The sequence below is a fragment of the Equus przewalskii genome, chromosome 31, assembly GCF_037783145.1.
Source record: "Equus przewalskii isolate Varuska chromosome 31, EquPr2, whole genome shotgun sequence".
In the NCBI taxonomy this organism is placed as follows: Eukaryota; Metazoa; Chordata; class Mammalia; order Perissodactyla; family Equidae; genus Equus; species Equus przewalskii.
Genome location: NC_091861.1, coordinates 28,046,585 through 28,062,067, shown reverse-complemented (window position 1 = coordinate 28,062,067; position 15,483 = coordinate 28,046,585). Strand labels below are relative to the sequence as shown.

The window sequence follows — 15,483 nt, the reverse complement described above, 5'->3', positions numbered from 1 at the left end:
TTCCACGAAAACAAACTAGTAAAAATTCAGGTGTTATATGCTAAACAGGACTGTTAAGTTTTTTTTAAATTTCAGCTTTATTGAGGTATAACTGACATAAAAAATTGTAAGATATTTAAAGTATACATCGTGGTGATTTGATATACATATATTGTTAAATTTTAAACACAGCTGGATACAAAAAACAAAGATCAGGAGGGAAGTCAGCAAATGATTATGAGCTAAGTGAAACCAAAAGTCCACTCTCTTTTCCCAAGATTATTTAAAAGTAGACAGGCATTTATTATTTTGAAATGATAAAGGAGAAACTAACACCTAATCGCTTAATTAGATTCTCCTGTAAACTCCACGCATTCAGGAGCCTCCTCCAGCACAGCTAATATTGGAAGCTCAATAAATATGTATTTCATGAATAATTACAGCTCACTCTCTTCAAATCTATAGGAAAACAAAAACTGAATCTCCACCACTCTCTCAGTATTAATTCCAAACGACTCCTCTTTCAAAATATATTTAATTCTTAATTTAAATATTCACTAACATCTCTTACTCCTTTACTAATTCAGCACCTTCTGTGGGTCAGGCACTGGGAATACGACAGATGTGATCAACGAGGCCCTGTCTCTGTGGAGCTGATTCTATACAAAAAGCGCACTTTCCACTAGCCTTCCCTGGCTGGGACAACTCTGAAGTAGTAGACATTTTTTTCCCCATTAAGAACTTGATTTGGGGGCTGGCCCTGTGGCATAGTGGTTAAGTCTGGCATGCTCCACTTCAGCAGCCCAGGCTTGTGGGTTCAGATCCCAGGCGCGGACCTACACCACTCATCATGCTGTGGTGGTGACCCACATGTAGAGCGGAGGAAGACTGGCACGGATGTTAGCCCGGGAAAGCAGCAGACCCCAAACACTGAGGGGCCTACCTTCCGCAGGGCAGTGTCTGCGAGGGAGTCCCAGGCCGGCACCGAGGCAGTGCCTCCTCTCTGCTGTCTGCCCATGCGGCTGCAGTCTCACCAGCCCAGGACCTGCTCCCCAAGAGCAGAGGCGGCTCGTCCTCCTCTCGTCCTCTCTCCTTGTGACCAGAGGTAAGACAAGAGGAGGATCTGCGAGAAGCTGAGTTCTTTCTCCCTCCCTTGATCATATACGGGCCTGGAGGCAGCAGCTGCCTGAAATTCCAGCTCCTTCCTTTCCCATCTTCAACCCCCACTGCCTGTCCTTCCTTCTTTTTCTCCCCCAACTTATCCTCACTCTTTTCCACCAATGACCAGTTCTCCCCAAGAGCAGAGGCGGCTCGTCCTCCTCTCGTCCTCTCTCCTTGTGACCAGAGGTAAGACAAGAGGAGGATCTGCGAGAAGCTGAGTTCTTTCTCCCTCCCTTGATCATATACGGGCCTGGAGGCAGCAGCTGCCTGAAATTCCAGCTCCTTCCTTTCCCATCTTCAACCCCCACTGCCTGTCCTTCCTTCTTTTTCTCCCCCAACTTATCCTCACTCTTTTCCACCAATGACCAGTTCTCTATTTTCTCCTGCCCTCCCTGCACCCTTGCCCAGGCTTCTGTCTCTCTCTCTTACTCTCAGTTTCTTTTTCCCCTGAAACAGGCAGGATGGTCACTGACCCTCCTGGAATAATACGTTCCATGTCTGGTGGTCAGAGGAAAAAGGAGGACATCCTGCAACCACTCCATTCAAGGCCAACCTAGCTGGACACAAGAGCCCTTTCTCTTGGTCCAGTGTAGCACAGCAGAAACCTGAGCTCACACTAAAATGTGTGTTCTGCTTTGCCTTTTCCATGCACAGCTCTCTCCCAAGTATTTTTCTACAGAGCAACCTGAAGGCTGGGCCATGAGCGGTACAAACGTTCCTGACTCCCTGACTGAACTCGAGGACACCAGCACTCAACTCTGCATTTTCAACACCCAAGACTTTTTTCCCAAAGAATAAGCTTGGCAGAACTTTTTGAGACAAGCAAGCAGCTTTCAACTGTCCTCATCTGGATTATCAGTCATGTCATCTCCCTGCGTCCCCATGCCAGCAGTGACCTTACACTGACACAGCACACTGCACTCACTGAAGTTCCCAGACACGTCATCCAGTCTTCCCTCAAATTATTTTGTTTTCCTAGAATGTACTATATTCAAACACTCACATTTACGAGAAAGGAAGCTTTTCCACTATACTGTAATTACTATAACGGCTCCTGATGATTCTCTATCTACTTCTCTTCCTAAGTGCTTTCATTCAGTCCCATGGGCTTTAAATGTTGGTAACTCCACTCCCAACTTTAAACCAACAGAGGACTTCTAAACTCCAGGCTCAGATATTCAACTACTTACTCAAGAGCTGGCAGGCGTTTCAAACTTAACATTTCCAAAATACAATTCCTGATTCTCCAGCTGCCTCCCGCCCCCGTCCAATCCTCACCTCCTATACTGTCGTCTGCAGGGGAACCTGAACGCACTTTAAAAAGTAAGCCAGATCAAACTCGCTGCCCCACATAAAACCCTCCAACGATTTCCTTGCAGGCTCAAGAGTAAGACTCACACTTGGTCTGCAGGGTTCCACCTGCTCTGGCTGCAATCTTCTCTAAGCAGGTCTCATTCCACTCTCCCTGCAACCTGCGTGGCCTTCCTTCCATTCCTGAAACACACCCAACCCACTCCTACTTCAGACCATTAAGCCTGCTCTTCTTTTTGTTGGGAATTTTCTTCTCCCAGATCATCACAGGCTGTTTCCTTCTGGTATTTAGGTCTCAGTCCAAATAACAGTAACAAATAACTCTCGAGACTGGCCTTCCCTGACCACCTCCTATGAAAACAGCATGTTCCACTCCCTCTAGCTCCTTCTTGATTCACTTTCTTCACAGCATCTACCACTGTCTGAAATTATCATCATTTGTTTAGCTTTTTACTACTAGTCTTTGCTACTAAAAGATTATCTCTGTGAAAGCACGGGCTTGGTCTGTCTTCTCATTACTGACTCCCATTGCCTAGGCCCACAGTAATTCTCAACAAATACTTACTGAATTCATCAAGTACATCACGTCATACAAATTACATGGTAAATAAATGTGGCCCTAAAATTTCAAATTCCTGAAAATATCCCCTCCAAGAAATTCTCAGTAGGAACTTCATCATCCAGACATGAAGTCTATTTATTTTGCAGTGTATCTAGCAACTCAGGGCCTTTGTACTTGCTCCCTGCCAGCAATGCTTTCCCCCTTTATCTTTGCCTAACTGGCTCCTTACCATCTAGATCTCTGCTCAAACACACTCTAACACGCAAGGCGCTCCTAACCCTTCGAACCGTAATAGAATGGCACACAACTCCCTGACCCTCTCCCACGTTATCCCGCTCTTGTTTTCTTCCTAGTCCTTACCACTCTCTAAAGCTCCCTTTTTGAATCTGTCCACTTGTTTCACTGCTTAGCACAAACTAAAATTTTAATTTTCAGGAAAACAGTAATCAGTATTCTTTCATACCCTGCAAGTGTATCAACTTCCTGAAAAGACAGGCCCCTGGGACAGCCCGGTAAGATAGCTCATTACAACCCTCTTTCCAAACACAGAACAGCACAGGCTCACAAGGAATCTGAGTATTATAAAGACTTTTCTTCTATTACAGCAGCTCATGTATCCAGGTGTCTGAACACAGGAAAGCAGCCAAATGGAACAGTTTTTAGTTGTTTTTTTAAAATGATCATCTATCTTCTTCCTTTAAATTACATCCTAACATTAATTAAAAACAATCTGCTAAACTGCCATAATCTTACCAAGCTGCGGAAATGGGTCAGTATCACGGGGATGGGGTGCGGGATCAATCTGTTCAACACAGACTGGGGGTGTGGACGGCTGCGGACGACTGTTGTGACATTCCACTGTTCTACATAACACTGGATTGTAATTGTGCAAATTAGAAAAATCTACATTTCTACACCAAACCTGCTAAAGCATCTCAATCTTTGTTCTCCAATTATATATATAAATATGTATAAAGATAAATCACCTTCTGTACCATCTAAAGTTTAGTAACCTACAATGAATATATAGTTATTTCTCCTTTTAAAAGATGAAAAGTTTTAGTTAATATACATTCATCTTCAATAATCATCAATAATTACTGCTGGCAGGTCTGTAAGCAGACAACTTGATAAGTGTTTAGCTTTTGCTACTTTGAGTGAGTTATGAAGATGAGATTACAAACAAAAAGAATATAAAATTTCATTATTTAAGTGAATTATCTATTTTATAGACAAAGTTCAAAGCAACTTCTTCCACCATACTTTAGATGCTAGCTCTGAAAGGTAGGACAAATTTTTGAAAAAGCAACATGCACCTGAAACCATAGTGTATGCTGAAAGTCAAATAAAAGGATTAAAATTTTTTGAATTGGGAAATAAGACAGATATCAAAGTGTTATTTCAGGAAAATTAATCTGGCAGCAGTATTTCATAAAGGTTAGATTAAATAATCTTAAGGAAACAAGTCCACATACAAATTATTCCCATAATCTTTTCATTAAAATAGAAGCTGTTGGTAATTTGTATACTAAAATATATTTTTAAGAAAAACATGGGTATCGTATTTAGTTTTCAGTACCAACACTGTCGTTTTACCATTCTCCTCTATAAAATAAAGCAATTTAACTAGTTTTTTTAAAATGTGGGTTTATAATCCATTCACAGGTCATACATGAAGTCATGTAATTAAAGAAATCAATTAAATCATTTTAACATGAAAAACCAAAAGGAATTGGGTGGGGAGAGGCAAGAGAGGAAGGGAACTGGAGTTTCTTGGGAAGGAAGCTCTCCCACGTCCCCCTGCCCACTCATTAATGGGCTCGAGGCCTGGGATACATCTGGGGTAGTCACAACTCATATTTTTTCCAAACGGAATAGAAAAAAAAAAATCGAATTACAAACATAAATACTCTTTTTCTTTTCTTTTTTTTGGGGGGGAGGGGGTGAGGAAGATTGGCCCTGAGCTAACGTCTGTGCCAGTCTTCCTCTTTTTGCTTGAGGAAGATTGGCCCTGAGCTAACGTCTGTGCCAGTCTTCCTCTATTCTGTATGTGGGACCCCACCACAGCATGGCTTGATGAGTGGTGTGTAGATCCACACCTGGGATCCGAACCTGCCAACCCTGGGTTGCCAAAGTGGAGTGCACAAACTTAATCACTACCCCACTGAGCCGGCCCCTACAGAGATCAATACTTCTGTTTCTGTACATATGTAACTAATTAAACCAGGGCTGGATGTGGCAGGAAAACGTATTTCTGTGAGTTACAGTCAAAAGAACTTCAAAGCTCTAGACCAGATGATTGCTGGCATCTCTTTCAGCTCTAAAGCTCCACCTCTACAGCGACATCTGTCCTCAACTGGGAGAAAAGGTCAATGGGTGGCTTTTTCTTTAATATTGAGCTATAGTCCCTTTAATGGTAAGCAGCAGAATCTAACTGTTGAACTAACTATGCTAACCAACAAAAACTGGGCCTGAGTGAGAAGACACTTAAGCAGGTGACAGACTCTGTGGAAGAGCTGAACCCCCAAGCTCAGGAGAACAGAAACGCGCAGCTCCAGGGATGCAGCGGCAGGAGCTCACCGGCCTCCCCGGGGCACTGCCTCTTTAAGAGGGGGCGGCTCCAACCACCTTCCACCACGGGGCTGCCATTCTCCCTCTACACGAGTTTTCAGATGCCCAGCAAACAGGGATCAGCCCACCGTACATCAGATATCTTTGCCCCTCGAGGAATCAGCAATGGCCAGGAGCAGGTCAAGGAGCACAAACATGGTCTCTGGAAACAAGAAAATGCCACCATCCCAATTTGTCTAAAACATCTGATCTTCATGGCCAGAAACTAATACTTCATTTATTGAGCCCTTATGTACCAGGCATAATACTTGGTTCAATGTGATAAACATACACATTTAAACATTAAGCTGTACCCCTTAAACATATGCAATTTTTGTCAATAAAGCTGGAAAAAATAGGAAAAATATGAAATATGTTTTCAATAGAAAAAGGAGAATGTGGATTATATGTTAAGAACTATTCTTTTAACATAATGAACATTATACTGAACATTATAATAAACATGATATTTTTCATTTCCCATGTGTTCTTAAAAACTGAGGTGGTCATATTTTTGTAAATCAGTGTTGGGAAAATTAATCCTAAAGCAAAATATTTTTAAAATTAAGAAATTATTTTCAAAGTGAATCACTCTATTTTTAAAAATCTATATCTTTTGGGGCCAGCCCCTTGGACGAGTGGTTAAGTTCGTGCGCTCTGCTTCGGTGGCCCAGAGTTCACCAGTTTGGATCCTGGGCAGAGACATGGTACCACTCATCAAGCCACGCTGGGGCGGCATCCCACATGCCACAACTAGAAGGACCCACAACTAAAAATACACAACTATGTACTGGGGGGCTTTGGGAGAAAAAGGAAAAATAAAATCTTAAAAAAAAGAAATGTCAGTGGTCATCAAATTAAATACATCCCTTATACAAGAAAAGGGCTATGATCTGAATGTTTGTGTTTCCCCAAAACTTCTATGCTGAAATCCTAGCCCCTAAGGTGATGGTATTAGTAGGTAGGGCCTTTGGGAGGTGATTAGGTCTGAGGGCAAAGCCCTCATAAATGCGATCAGTGCCCTTTAAGAGAAGCTCCAGACAGACCCTGCTCTTTCCACAGAGTGAGCACACAGACAGAAGCTGGCAGTCTACAACACACCAGGGCCTTATGGGGGAGGGGGAATCCCTCCCCGTTACCCTCCTGGTTCTTATGGCTGGTCAAACAATTAAAATGACATCAGGCAGGTTAAGAGGAGAAAATCTAACAAAGTTTAATACATGCATACAGGGAATTCACATAAGCATTAAGAATTCCAAAGACAGCCAAGCAAAATGAGGTATATATGTCATTCTGGACTAAGCAGAAGAGGGCAAAAGTCTGGGCCTTCAAAAGGAAAGGAGGCAATTTACAGGAAGATAAAAAGAGTTAACGGTGGGTAAACACAGGTTTGCCAGGCCTTGCAGAGACAACGGGACATGGAGAGGACCCTGATTAAGGGGCCTTGCGAGACTCCTCCCTGTCTAGCACACCTGGCTCACATTCTACAGTTATCTATGGCAAGAGCTCCTGCCTAGAATGGGCCTTCTATCTCAAATGTTTTTAGGCAGCTAGGGGGAAAGTCAAAGTCACTTCCTCAGTCTTTTGTTCTTAAAAATAATCAGCCCAAGGGGCTGGCCCCGTGGCCGAGTGGTTAAGTTCGTGCGCTCCGCTGCAGGCGGCCCAGTGTCTCGTTGGTTCGAATCCTGGGCGCGGACATGGCACCGCTCATCAGACCACGCTGAGGCAGCATCCCACATGCCACAACTAGAAGAACCCGCAACGAAGAATACACAACTATGTACCGGGGGGCTTTGGGGAGAAAAAGGAAAAAATAAAATCTTAAAAATAAATAAATAAATAATAATCAGCCCAAAATAATCCTCAAGCCAGAGACATATTTTGGGGCAGGGAATTTTGTTCCCGGTCAGTCTTCACCAGAACCCAACCACAGTGACACTTTGATCTTGGCCTTCCCAGCTTTCGGAACTGTGTGAGAAGTTAATTTCCATCGTTTATAAACTACCCAGCCTGTGGTATTTTGTTACAGCAGCCAGAAGGGACTACGACAGTCACTTAGTCAGGCAACCAAAACAATTCTCTCGTCTCCCTCCTATTCCTATTCTTGAGATCCCCACTGCTCCCCTCTTACCATACTCCCCCTTCACTGCTGCACACCCTCTCACTGTCTGAGATCATCCCTCCTGCTTAGATTCTCTGCTGGTGCCCTCAGAATCAAGGCAGAGTATAATCCACAAAGACAGGAAAAGGATGGCCGCACGACGTATGCAAAACAGCACTGGGCTAGGAGCCAGAAGCCCTGGGGTCTGTCTCTGCTCTGTCACTAACTAGCTATACGATCAGCACTGGGCTAGGAGCCAGAAGCCCTGGGGTCTGTCTCTGCTCTGTCACTAACTAGCTATACGATCAGCACTGGGCTAGGAGCCAGAAGCCCTGGGGTCTGTCTCTGCTCTGTCACTAACTAGCTATACGATCGTGATCTCTTCACTTCCTCTTTCTACGCCTCTTTCAGTAGGAACTGGATTAAGTATCTATCAAACACATCCATCCAAAAAGTTTCCTTACTTGTCAAAAAGAGATGGTAACAACCATCTACCTTTCTCTGGTTGTTACAAAAAAAAAAAAAGAAAGAGTAAATGCTTTACAAACTATTAAGCACTATAGAAACAGCAGGGGTTTTTTTATTTGAGGTATAATTGACATATAACATTATATTAGTTTCAGGTGTACAAATAATGATTCAATATTTGTATATATTGCAAAATGATCACTACAATAAGTCTAGTTAACATCCATCCCCATACATGGTTAAAAATGTTTTTTCTTGTGATAATTCTGAAGATCTAATCTCTTACCAACTTTCAAACACGCAGTACAGTATTATTAACTATGTCACCATGCTTACAGTGCATCCCCACGATTTGCTTTATAACCAGAAGTCTGTCCCTCTGACCCCCTTCACCCATGTCTCCCGCCTCTGGCAAGCACCAATCTGTTCTCTGCATCTATGAGCTTGGTTTTGTTTTGTTTTGTTTTGCTTGGATTCCACACATGACTTCACGTTTCTTTTCTATGCTTGTGTGTTGGGGTTTTCCCAGAAGGCCACACAGTGTAAACAGGATAAGCAGGGGCTCTGGAGTCGGCAGACACGAGCTTAAATCTCAGCATCATCATTTCTCACCTATCTGCCCTCGGGCAAGTTGGCTCACGGTTCAGAGGGGCAGCTTCCTCATCTTTACAACTCGAATGCCACCTGCATCACACATCGCATTAAGAACGCACATCTGTCAAGTACGTTCAATTCCCCTCATCCCTCATTTCATCCCCATAATTCTGCACCGTCAGTCCTAGCCCATTTCCAGAGTGAAGCCCTCTCAATCCCACGTCACCCCTCACCTCATGCCTCCCGAGAGCATCTTCAGGGCAGAGATCATCCACGTTATCAGCAACACCTAGCCTAGAGCACACAGCAGGAAGTGAGTAAGTATCTATTAAATAAATGAATTCCTATCCCTCTTTGTGGTAAATATGTAAGCATAACATAACAAACCAAAAAACTGGATATTCTAACAAAAAGCACGTCAATCTTATTTCATTTCTCTCTACAAAGACCCACTTTCACTTATATACAACTCTATCTTTTTCAAAAGGTACTAAGAGAAACTTAGGACAAGACTTACAGAGGCAGCTTTATCTTTCTCAACAAAAATAAGAAATTCAAGAACATCAGCCCGAGATATTTAAACTATAAAGCTGGCCCTTTACTTATTTTGGTTTTTACCATTATTAAGTAAAAATATCAGGATTTAAAAGCACCAGGAGCAAGAGAGGATGGAGAAGCTAACATGTAGACCCTGAGGCTCCCAGAACAAAATGAAACCAAGAGCTAGTTCTTCCAGTGTCTAGTATTTAACCACCCATTAATTCATTAGAGTTGACAGAAGGGATAACATATTTTTGCCAGTCCTATTCTAAGTTCTCTTCTCCTTCATTTCCCAACTCTGATGAGTCAAAAGATCATCTCAATTCTACCGCAAAAATGCCTCTCCCAAACCAACCCCTCCTCTGCATCCCAACGACCTCGACTTCAGTTCAGGTCCCTGGCTATTCCGACAGCCTCCTAAGAGGTGTCTCTTCCACAGTACCACCAGAGCGACTTTCTGTAACACGAATCTGATGATATCCCCTCTCGTCTAAAACCCTATCCTGGGTAGCTCCCTGTCATTTCCAGGATAAAGTACACCCTTGGCATGACATAAAAGGTCATTTATGCCCTCTCCCCATCTAACTCTCTGGTCTCATTTCTCATCATTCCTTAATATGTACCTAGTGCTAAAGAGACAACCAAACCCTCTTCCCTGAGCCTGCATGCTCCCACACTCCCTCCCTCCTAACATCCCATTACACTCTCATATGCCCTACCCTATAAATGTCCTTCATTTGCCTACCTGGGAAACTCCCTCACATCCTGCAAGACTCAGCTTAAGAGTAGGATCAAGTTTGGTGCCTCTGTACTCCTGAAACATATGTATTATAATTTGGTTATTTTTCTATAATCCTCAGTAGAAAGTGAGACACTGAAGGATAGAAACTTTTTAAATCACAGTAGACGATACACAGTACATAGCAAAAGCTCCATAAATACACTGAATAAATTAATAAATGGCCTGACTGACTTCAGTTTTACTATAAAAATAAAAGGTTTTTGTGAGATCATCTGGTACAATAAGCACCATTCAGCAAGTTATTTCTATGAGAAACTAATCTTAGAGTTCTAAATAAATTATTACATATAAACACTGACTCAAACATAATAAACGTGGCCGTAAGATATCAAAAGATAATGTGAATTTATAACTGAGGTGTATACATTACCTAGAAATAATGGACTCCAAACTAGGTACATGATTAGTGGGAAACAGAAAACTGAGATCCAGTTCTGTGTATGAAGAAGAAAAGCCCAGTTCAACAAAGCCGTGAGATTGAAAATAACTTTTCACAGACAGCTTCTGCCCATAAATTTGCAAGGCTTTATAAAAGGGTGACTAGGAATTAGTATCTCAACGACTATCGATGTTACATTCAGATAATCCTTTTCCTCTAAAGTGCAATTTTTAATCTTCTTAAATGGGAAAAAGAGTTTTTTTAAAGCTTCTACACAAGTAGAATTACACTGAGTTCCAACAGATGGTGACACCACAGAAATCCATAAGAGTAGCTGCCAACAGGACCAATATGCTGGAAGGGAGGGAGGGAGGAAGAAAAAGAAAGAGGACAACACAACGTTCTTGCGATCAGCTTCTCTGTTCTCAGCACCTTTCCTATTTTCAGCAAAATAATGGTAACTAGGAGATTACCTCGCACATTCTTAAAATCAGGAAACTGGGACAGACCAACGCAGGCTGCTTCGCCCTCCATCAGCAGTGCTCCAGCTCAGAGCTCCAGCTACGCCCCAGCACACGACACTAACACCACCTGCAAGACCAGAACTGAATGGGCGAACCACTCTGAAAAGAAGCCTGGGCAAGTGACCAAGATCTCAAACCACCAGGCAGATCCCGTAGCGCATCACTTCTTCCTTCCATCTCTCCACACCCACTTTCCTCTTACCCTGTTCCTGCTCCCTTCCCATTACCCAGGCAAAGACAAAAAATACAACTCAGTGGTTCAGAGTGTGGGATTTCTCGTTAAAGCAGAGATGGTCTTAATCCTGCCTTCACTAGCCACTGTGCTTGCTCTGTGACCTTAATTATGTTCTCACAGCCTCAGCTTCCTTATGGGTGGAACAGGGACAATGTACTTCCCTGTTAGGGTTGTTGTAAGAACTAAACTACATGAGACAGAGTATGTGGTGTGAGCACAGTGCCTGGCACATATAAACCAAACAAAAACAGTTGTCAGAGAGTCTAAGTGAACAAGGGTGCAGATAAACATAAGCCAGTAAGGAAGATCTGAGAATTAATAAACTGAAGTAATTCACACTAAGCTGACAGTACAGCAGTTCACAAAGTGTTTCACAGTGTTTTGCAATGTTTTGTCTAATGTAGGCAGAGAAAAAAAAAACAATAAAGCAACAACAAAAGCCCAGAGAAAACAGTAAGAAAGTTTCTTCTAGGATCCTGTAAGCCACAAAGAAGTCAGACATCCTTAACCTCAGCTCACAGCCTCTCCACGAGCCAGCCCCATCCTATTCTTCACCCTCATCTCAGCCTCCACGCAGTCAACGCCCTAAGTCGTAACTCGTACTTTCACAGTGCCAACTTGAGTCGCCAATTCCTTGCACCTGGTCAGCACTCTCAGGCCATCGCTCTGCCCACCCGCTGAAGCCCCAGTGATCGTTCCGCCCTGTGATGCCTTCCTTCCCTCACGCTCCCCAGCAGAAGCCACCACATCGACCTCTACCATCCCAGTGCCTACAGCTTCAACTTGTATTAGAGCCCTCAGCTCATGCTGTCTAATTAGTTTTTCTCCAGCCTTCTTCCTCACCAGATTCTAAGCTCAACATCACACAAGAGGAAGTGTCAGTGGTCAGCTGAACGCACAGACTACCAAATAGATATAATGAAATAACACTTCTCACATATAGGAATATCCTTCCTGAGGGTAAAAAAACACTTCCATCACCTTTCTGTGTTTTCCCCGCAGCTTCACTGGCCTTCCCATTATAATAAAGCAGTGTAATGGCTAGTAGCATGGACGCACAATAACTTTTTAGCATATATGTTCTGAACATCCATAAACACTCACTGTAACAATACTGACCGTTTATGAGACAATGTTTTATGCCTTCCTTACCAAATGACCTATCAGGCCCACTTTAATTTCCATTGAGCAAATACGATATTCGATCGCTTTTGGGAACTCATTAAAAGAAAGCACTTCAAAATAAATTTTGGGTTTTTATAATGATGACTGTTCCAAATCAAGAATGATTAAATAATAAATGTTATTTTACAAGTCACATATGAAAATCAACCTATTTCATATCACACATACATTTACTTCAATAATTGAGTTTTATAAATATCAACTCATTTCCTATATATGCAAACATGGTTGGAAAACTGATTCACAACCAAGAGTTTGATTCATAACCAGTCTACAGTTTAGGTAAATAGCCGGGTAAATACGATTCCAAACATTTACGTGTGGAATTGGTTTCGTAAATTAGAAATCACAGTGCTGGCTCATTCAGATTCTAATTCTAGTTTTGCTACTGAATAACAGCGCCGCCTCAGGCACATGGCCCACCCCTCTAAACTCTAAGTATCACACACGTAAGACGACTCTGGATTAGGTCAGTGTTCCACACATTCTTGATCATAAATTACTCAGCATACCTGTTTAAAAATACATGTCCCAACCCCTCTTCTGAAGGTTCTAACTGAGCAGCTCTGACTAGAGGGCCAGGGAATCTGGACTCAAAGGTGCCCAAGGACTCATGTTCCTCATGATCAGAAAGTTTTACACGTACCGGTTTCTGATTTCTTAGGTTCTTTCTGGCTATAAATTCTATGAATTTAAGATTTTATGACACTCATCAAATCCCCTGGCCCAACCTGATGATACTGAATGCAACACATGCAACTTCATTTTGCTAGAGAAGAAAGATCAAAACGTTCTCTGTACCCTTAAGCTATCTTTTTCAGCATCTGGCTCCATTTGCTAGAAGGCCCTCAATTTTCACGTGATTCTAGATACCAGTATTTATTTTGACAAATAATTTGATAGATAACACGATTTGGACTAGAGCGTATTTTGGTAGAAAGATGCTCCCCTGGGATTTTGATACATACACTCTTCCTCTGGCACCCAATCAGTCATACACTAAACGCTGATTCAAGCAGACATTAATGCATTTTAATACTGTAACTGCATATTGTTTACATTTGTCCTTCTCTCACATATTTGTGATATTCATTAGGCAGATCACAATGACATTCCTTCTAGGAATCTTATGACTCTGTGTTGAAAAAACTTTATTATAATTAGTAAGCAGCTTGGTTAAACCAGTGTCTGAAAATACTTTTCCATTGTTATAAATATAGAAGAAAACATTTTAAAGGCTATACTCTTAAAAATCTGTCTTTAAAAGCACTCAAATAAAAAGCATAGATTCTCCAACATGTGTTTTCATTAAAAAAACCTTCCTCTCAATCCCCACCCACCCCAAAATTAATAAGCTCTGCTTACTCAAACTCGCCTTACACTTATGATGATACTTTTGCTACCACTACACAATTTTTTTCCCCAAAACGCTGTTAGGCAGCATACATAAATAAAAGATCTCAAAAGTACTAAGATAATTTAGAACCGAGGGGGAGGGGTAAATCTATTCAGTACAATTACACACATTATTCTTCATTAACCTTCCCAAAAAGCAGGACAATGAAGGAAACTGATACTTAATACGCTAAAACCAAACAAAAGAGTTTCTTAAGGAACACAGTTTTTACCAGTACTCTGAGAAATTTTCTCACACAGGTTTCTCACACGGGTAGGTCACCCAAGGAGAGCGCTCACCCCTGGTGCTGTTCACATACGTGCTATGTACACAAGGCAGGTAGACAAAATCAGACGGTAACCATAAAGTGAACTTGAAACCATCAATGAAACTTGAAAATCTCTTATTTGACAATAAATATTCTTAGTTATCCTTAACAATTCCATTACAAATCTATAACTAAATTCATTCAATTTTTCTTGAGAAAGTCTCCATTCCTTGAAAGTCATTTAATAGTTTTTTTAAGAAGGAAAATAGGCAGAAAGCAGAGTAGGTCATCACCGCATTTAGTACTAGATTTGGTAAACTAATTTTTGTTCATCCTTTAATCTCAAAATGTCATATATTCCTTAATATATTCTTCCACATATACTCCCCCTTCCTCTGCAGTAAGACCACTGCTCTCACAGAAGAGCACGACTTCGTCAAACGTGCAAAGCCGGCCTCCGTCTGTCTTTCTACACTCACCCTTGACGTCGCCCAGCAGCTGTAAACTTCCGCTAAAGCAGAACAGACTGGGGCGGCACACGGGAGCGCGAACATTTGGCATCGTCTCCAGAGATTTTCATGAATTCCCGCACCTCCGCCCCAGACCAGTTCAGAGGCCTTCATCGTGTGTTTGCCTCAAGAATGAATTAACGGTTATTAAATAAACTACAACGTCACCATGCAGACATTTACCGAGAGGTCCTTCGCACGCGTAAATGAACACTTACAAAGCTCACCTCTTTCCTAGTGGGAACAGATCAGGGTGCACTTTCCCTCTCTCCTAGCTAGTCTCTATGATGGAAAAAAAGTTTTAAAATTGAATAAAAATCATTTTACAGTAGTTGGAAATTACGTATTTGTCTCCCCCAGGTATTAGGATGACATCAAACACTCCAAGATAGTTTATTTAAATTTTCCTTAATTTGGAAACAAAGTTTGTCAGGAAAAAGTTTTTTAAAAACCCTAGGCAGAAAAGACAATCAAATTCCAAAACAGATTTCCCTCTGTTTTATAATACAATTCACACCCCAAAGTACGCACTTCAACCAAAGTAACTTCGGGTATATAAAAGACTCACCATCTGTATGGGTTTCTTGTGGAGATCTCGTTCAGTTACCAGTTTCTCTTGGTCAGTGACATAAAGACCTTTCTGTGCCAGAGCCTGGATGACAGCATCGTGGCCCAAAAGGGGCTTCGCAGCATCACTCTTGAGAATGAGGCTCCCAGCACGACAGTACAGCTCAGCCGACAGGAGCAAATTAACAACAGGCGGTTTGATGTGTTCCTGGTCATACTGATCTGTGTAAAATGGTTCTTGAAGTTCCTCTGGCACATTTTCTATAAAGATTAAGGGGAAAAAAATTCTTAC

At 42.0% G+C, this 15,483-nt stretch overlaps 1 protein-coding gene across 13 annotated transcripts in view; it reads right to left on the bottom strand.

Annotated features, from left to right (window-relative positions):
• The window catches only part of CAMSAP2 (calmodulin regulated spectrin associated protein family member 2), a 110,437-nt gene that overhangs the window by 73,738 nt on the left and 21,216 nt on the right, over positions 1–15,483 (bottom strand). For 4 of the 13 annotated variants that reach the window (XM_070602034.1, XM_070602035.1, XM_070602033.1 and 1 more), the window contains exon 2: positions 15,193–15,452. The exons of 3 other annotated variants lie outside the window; for them this stretch is intronic. In XM_070602034.1, coding sequence (XP_070458135.1) covers positions 15,193–15,452 — 260 coding nt within the window. Of the gene's footprint in view, positions 1–9,019; positions 9,081–10,071; positions 11,099–15,192; positions 15,453–15,483 lie in introns of those variants that run through there. 6 more of the 13 variants (XM_070602041.1, XM_070602043.1, XM_070602040.1 and 3 more) reach the window with 4 other exon arrangements.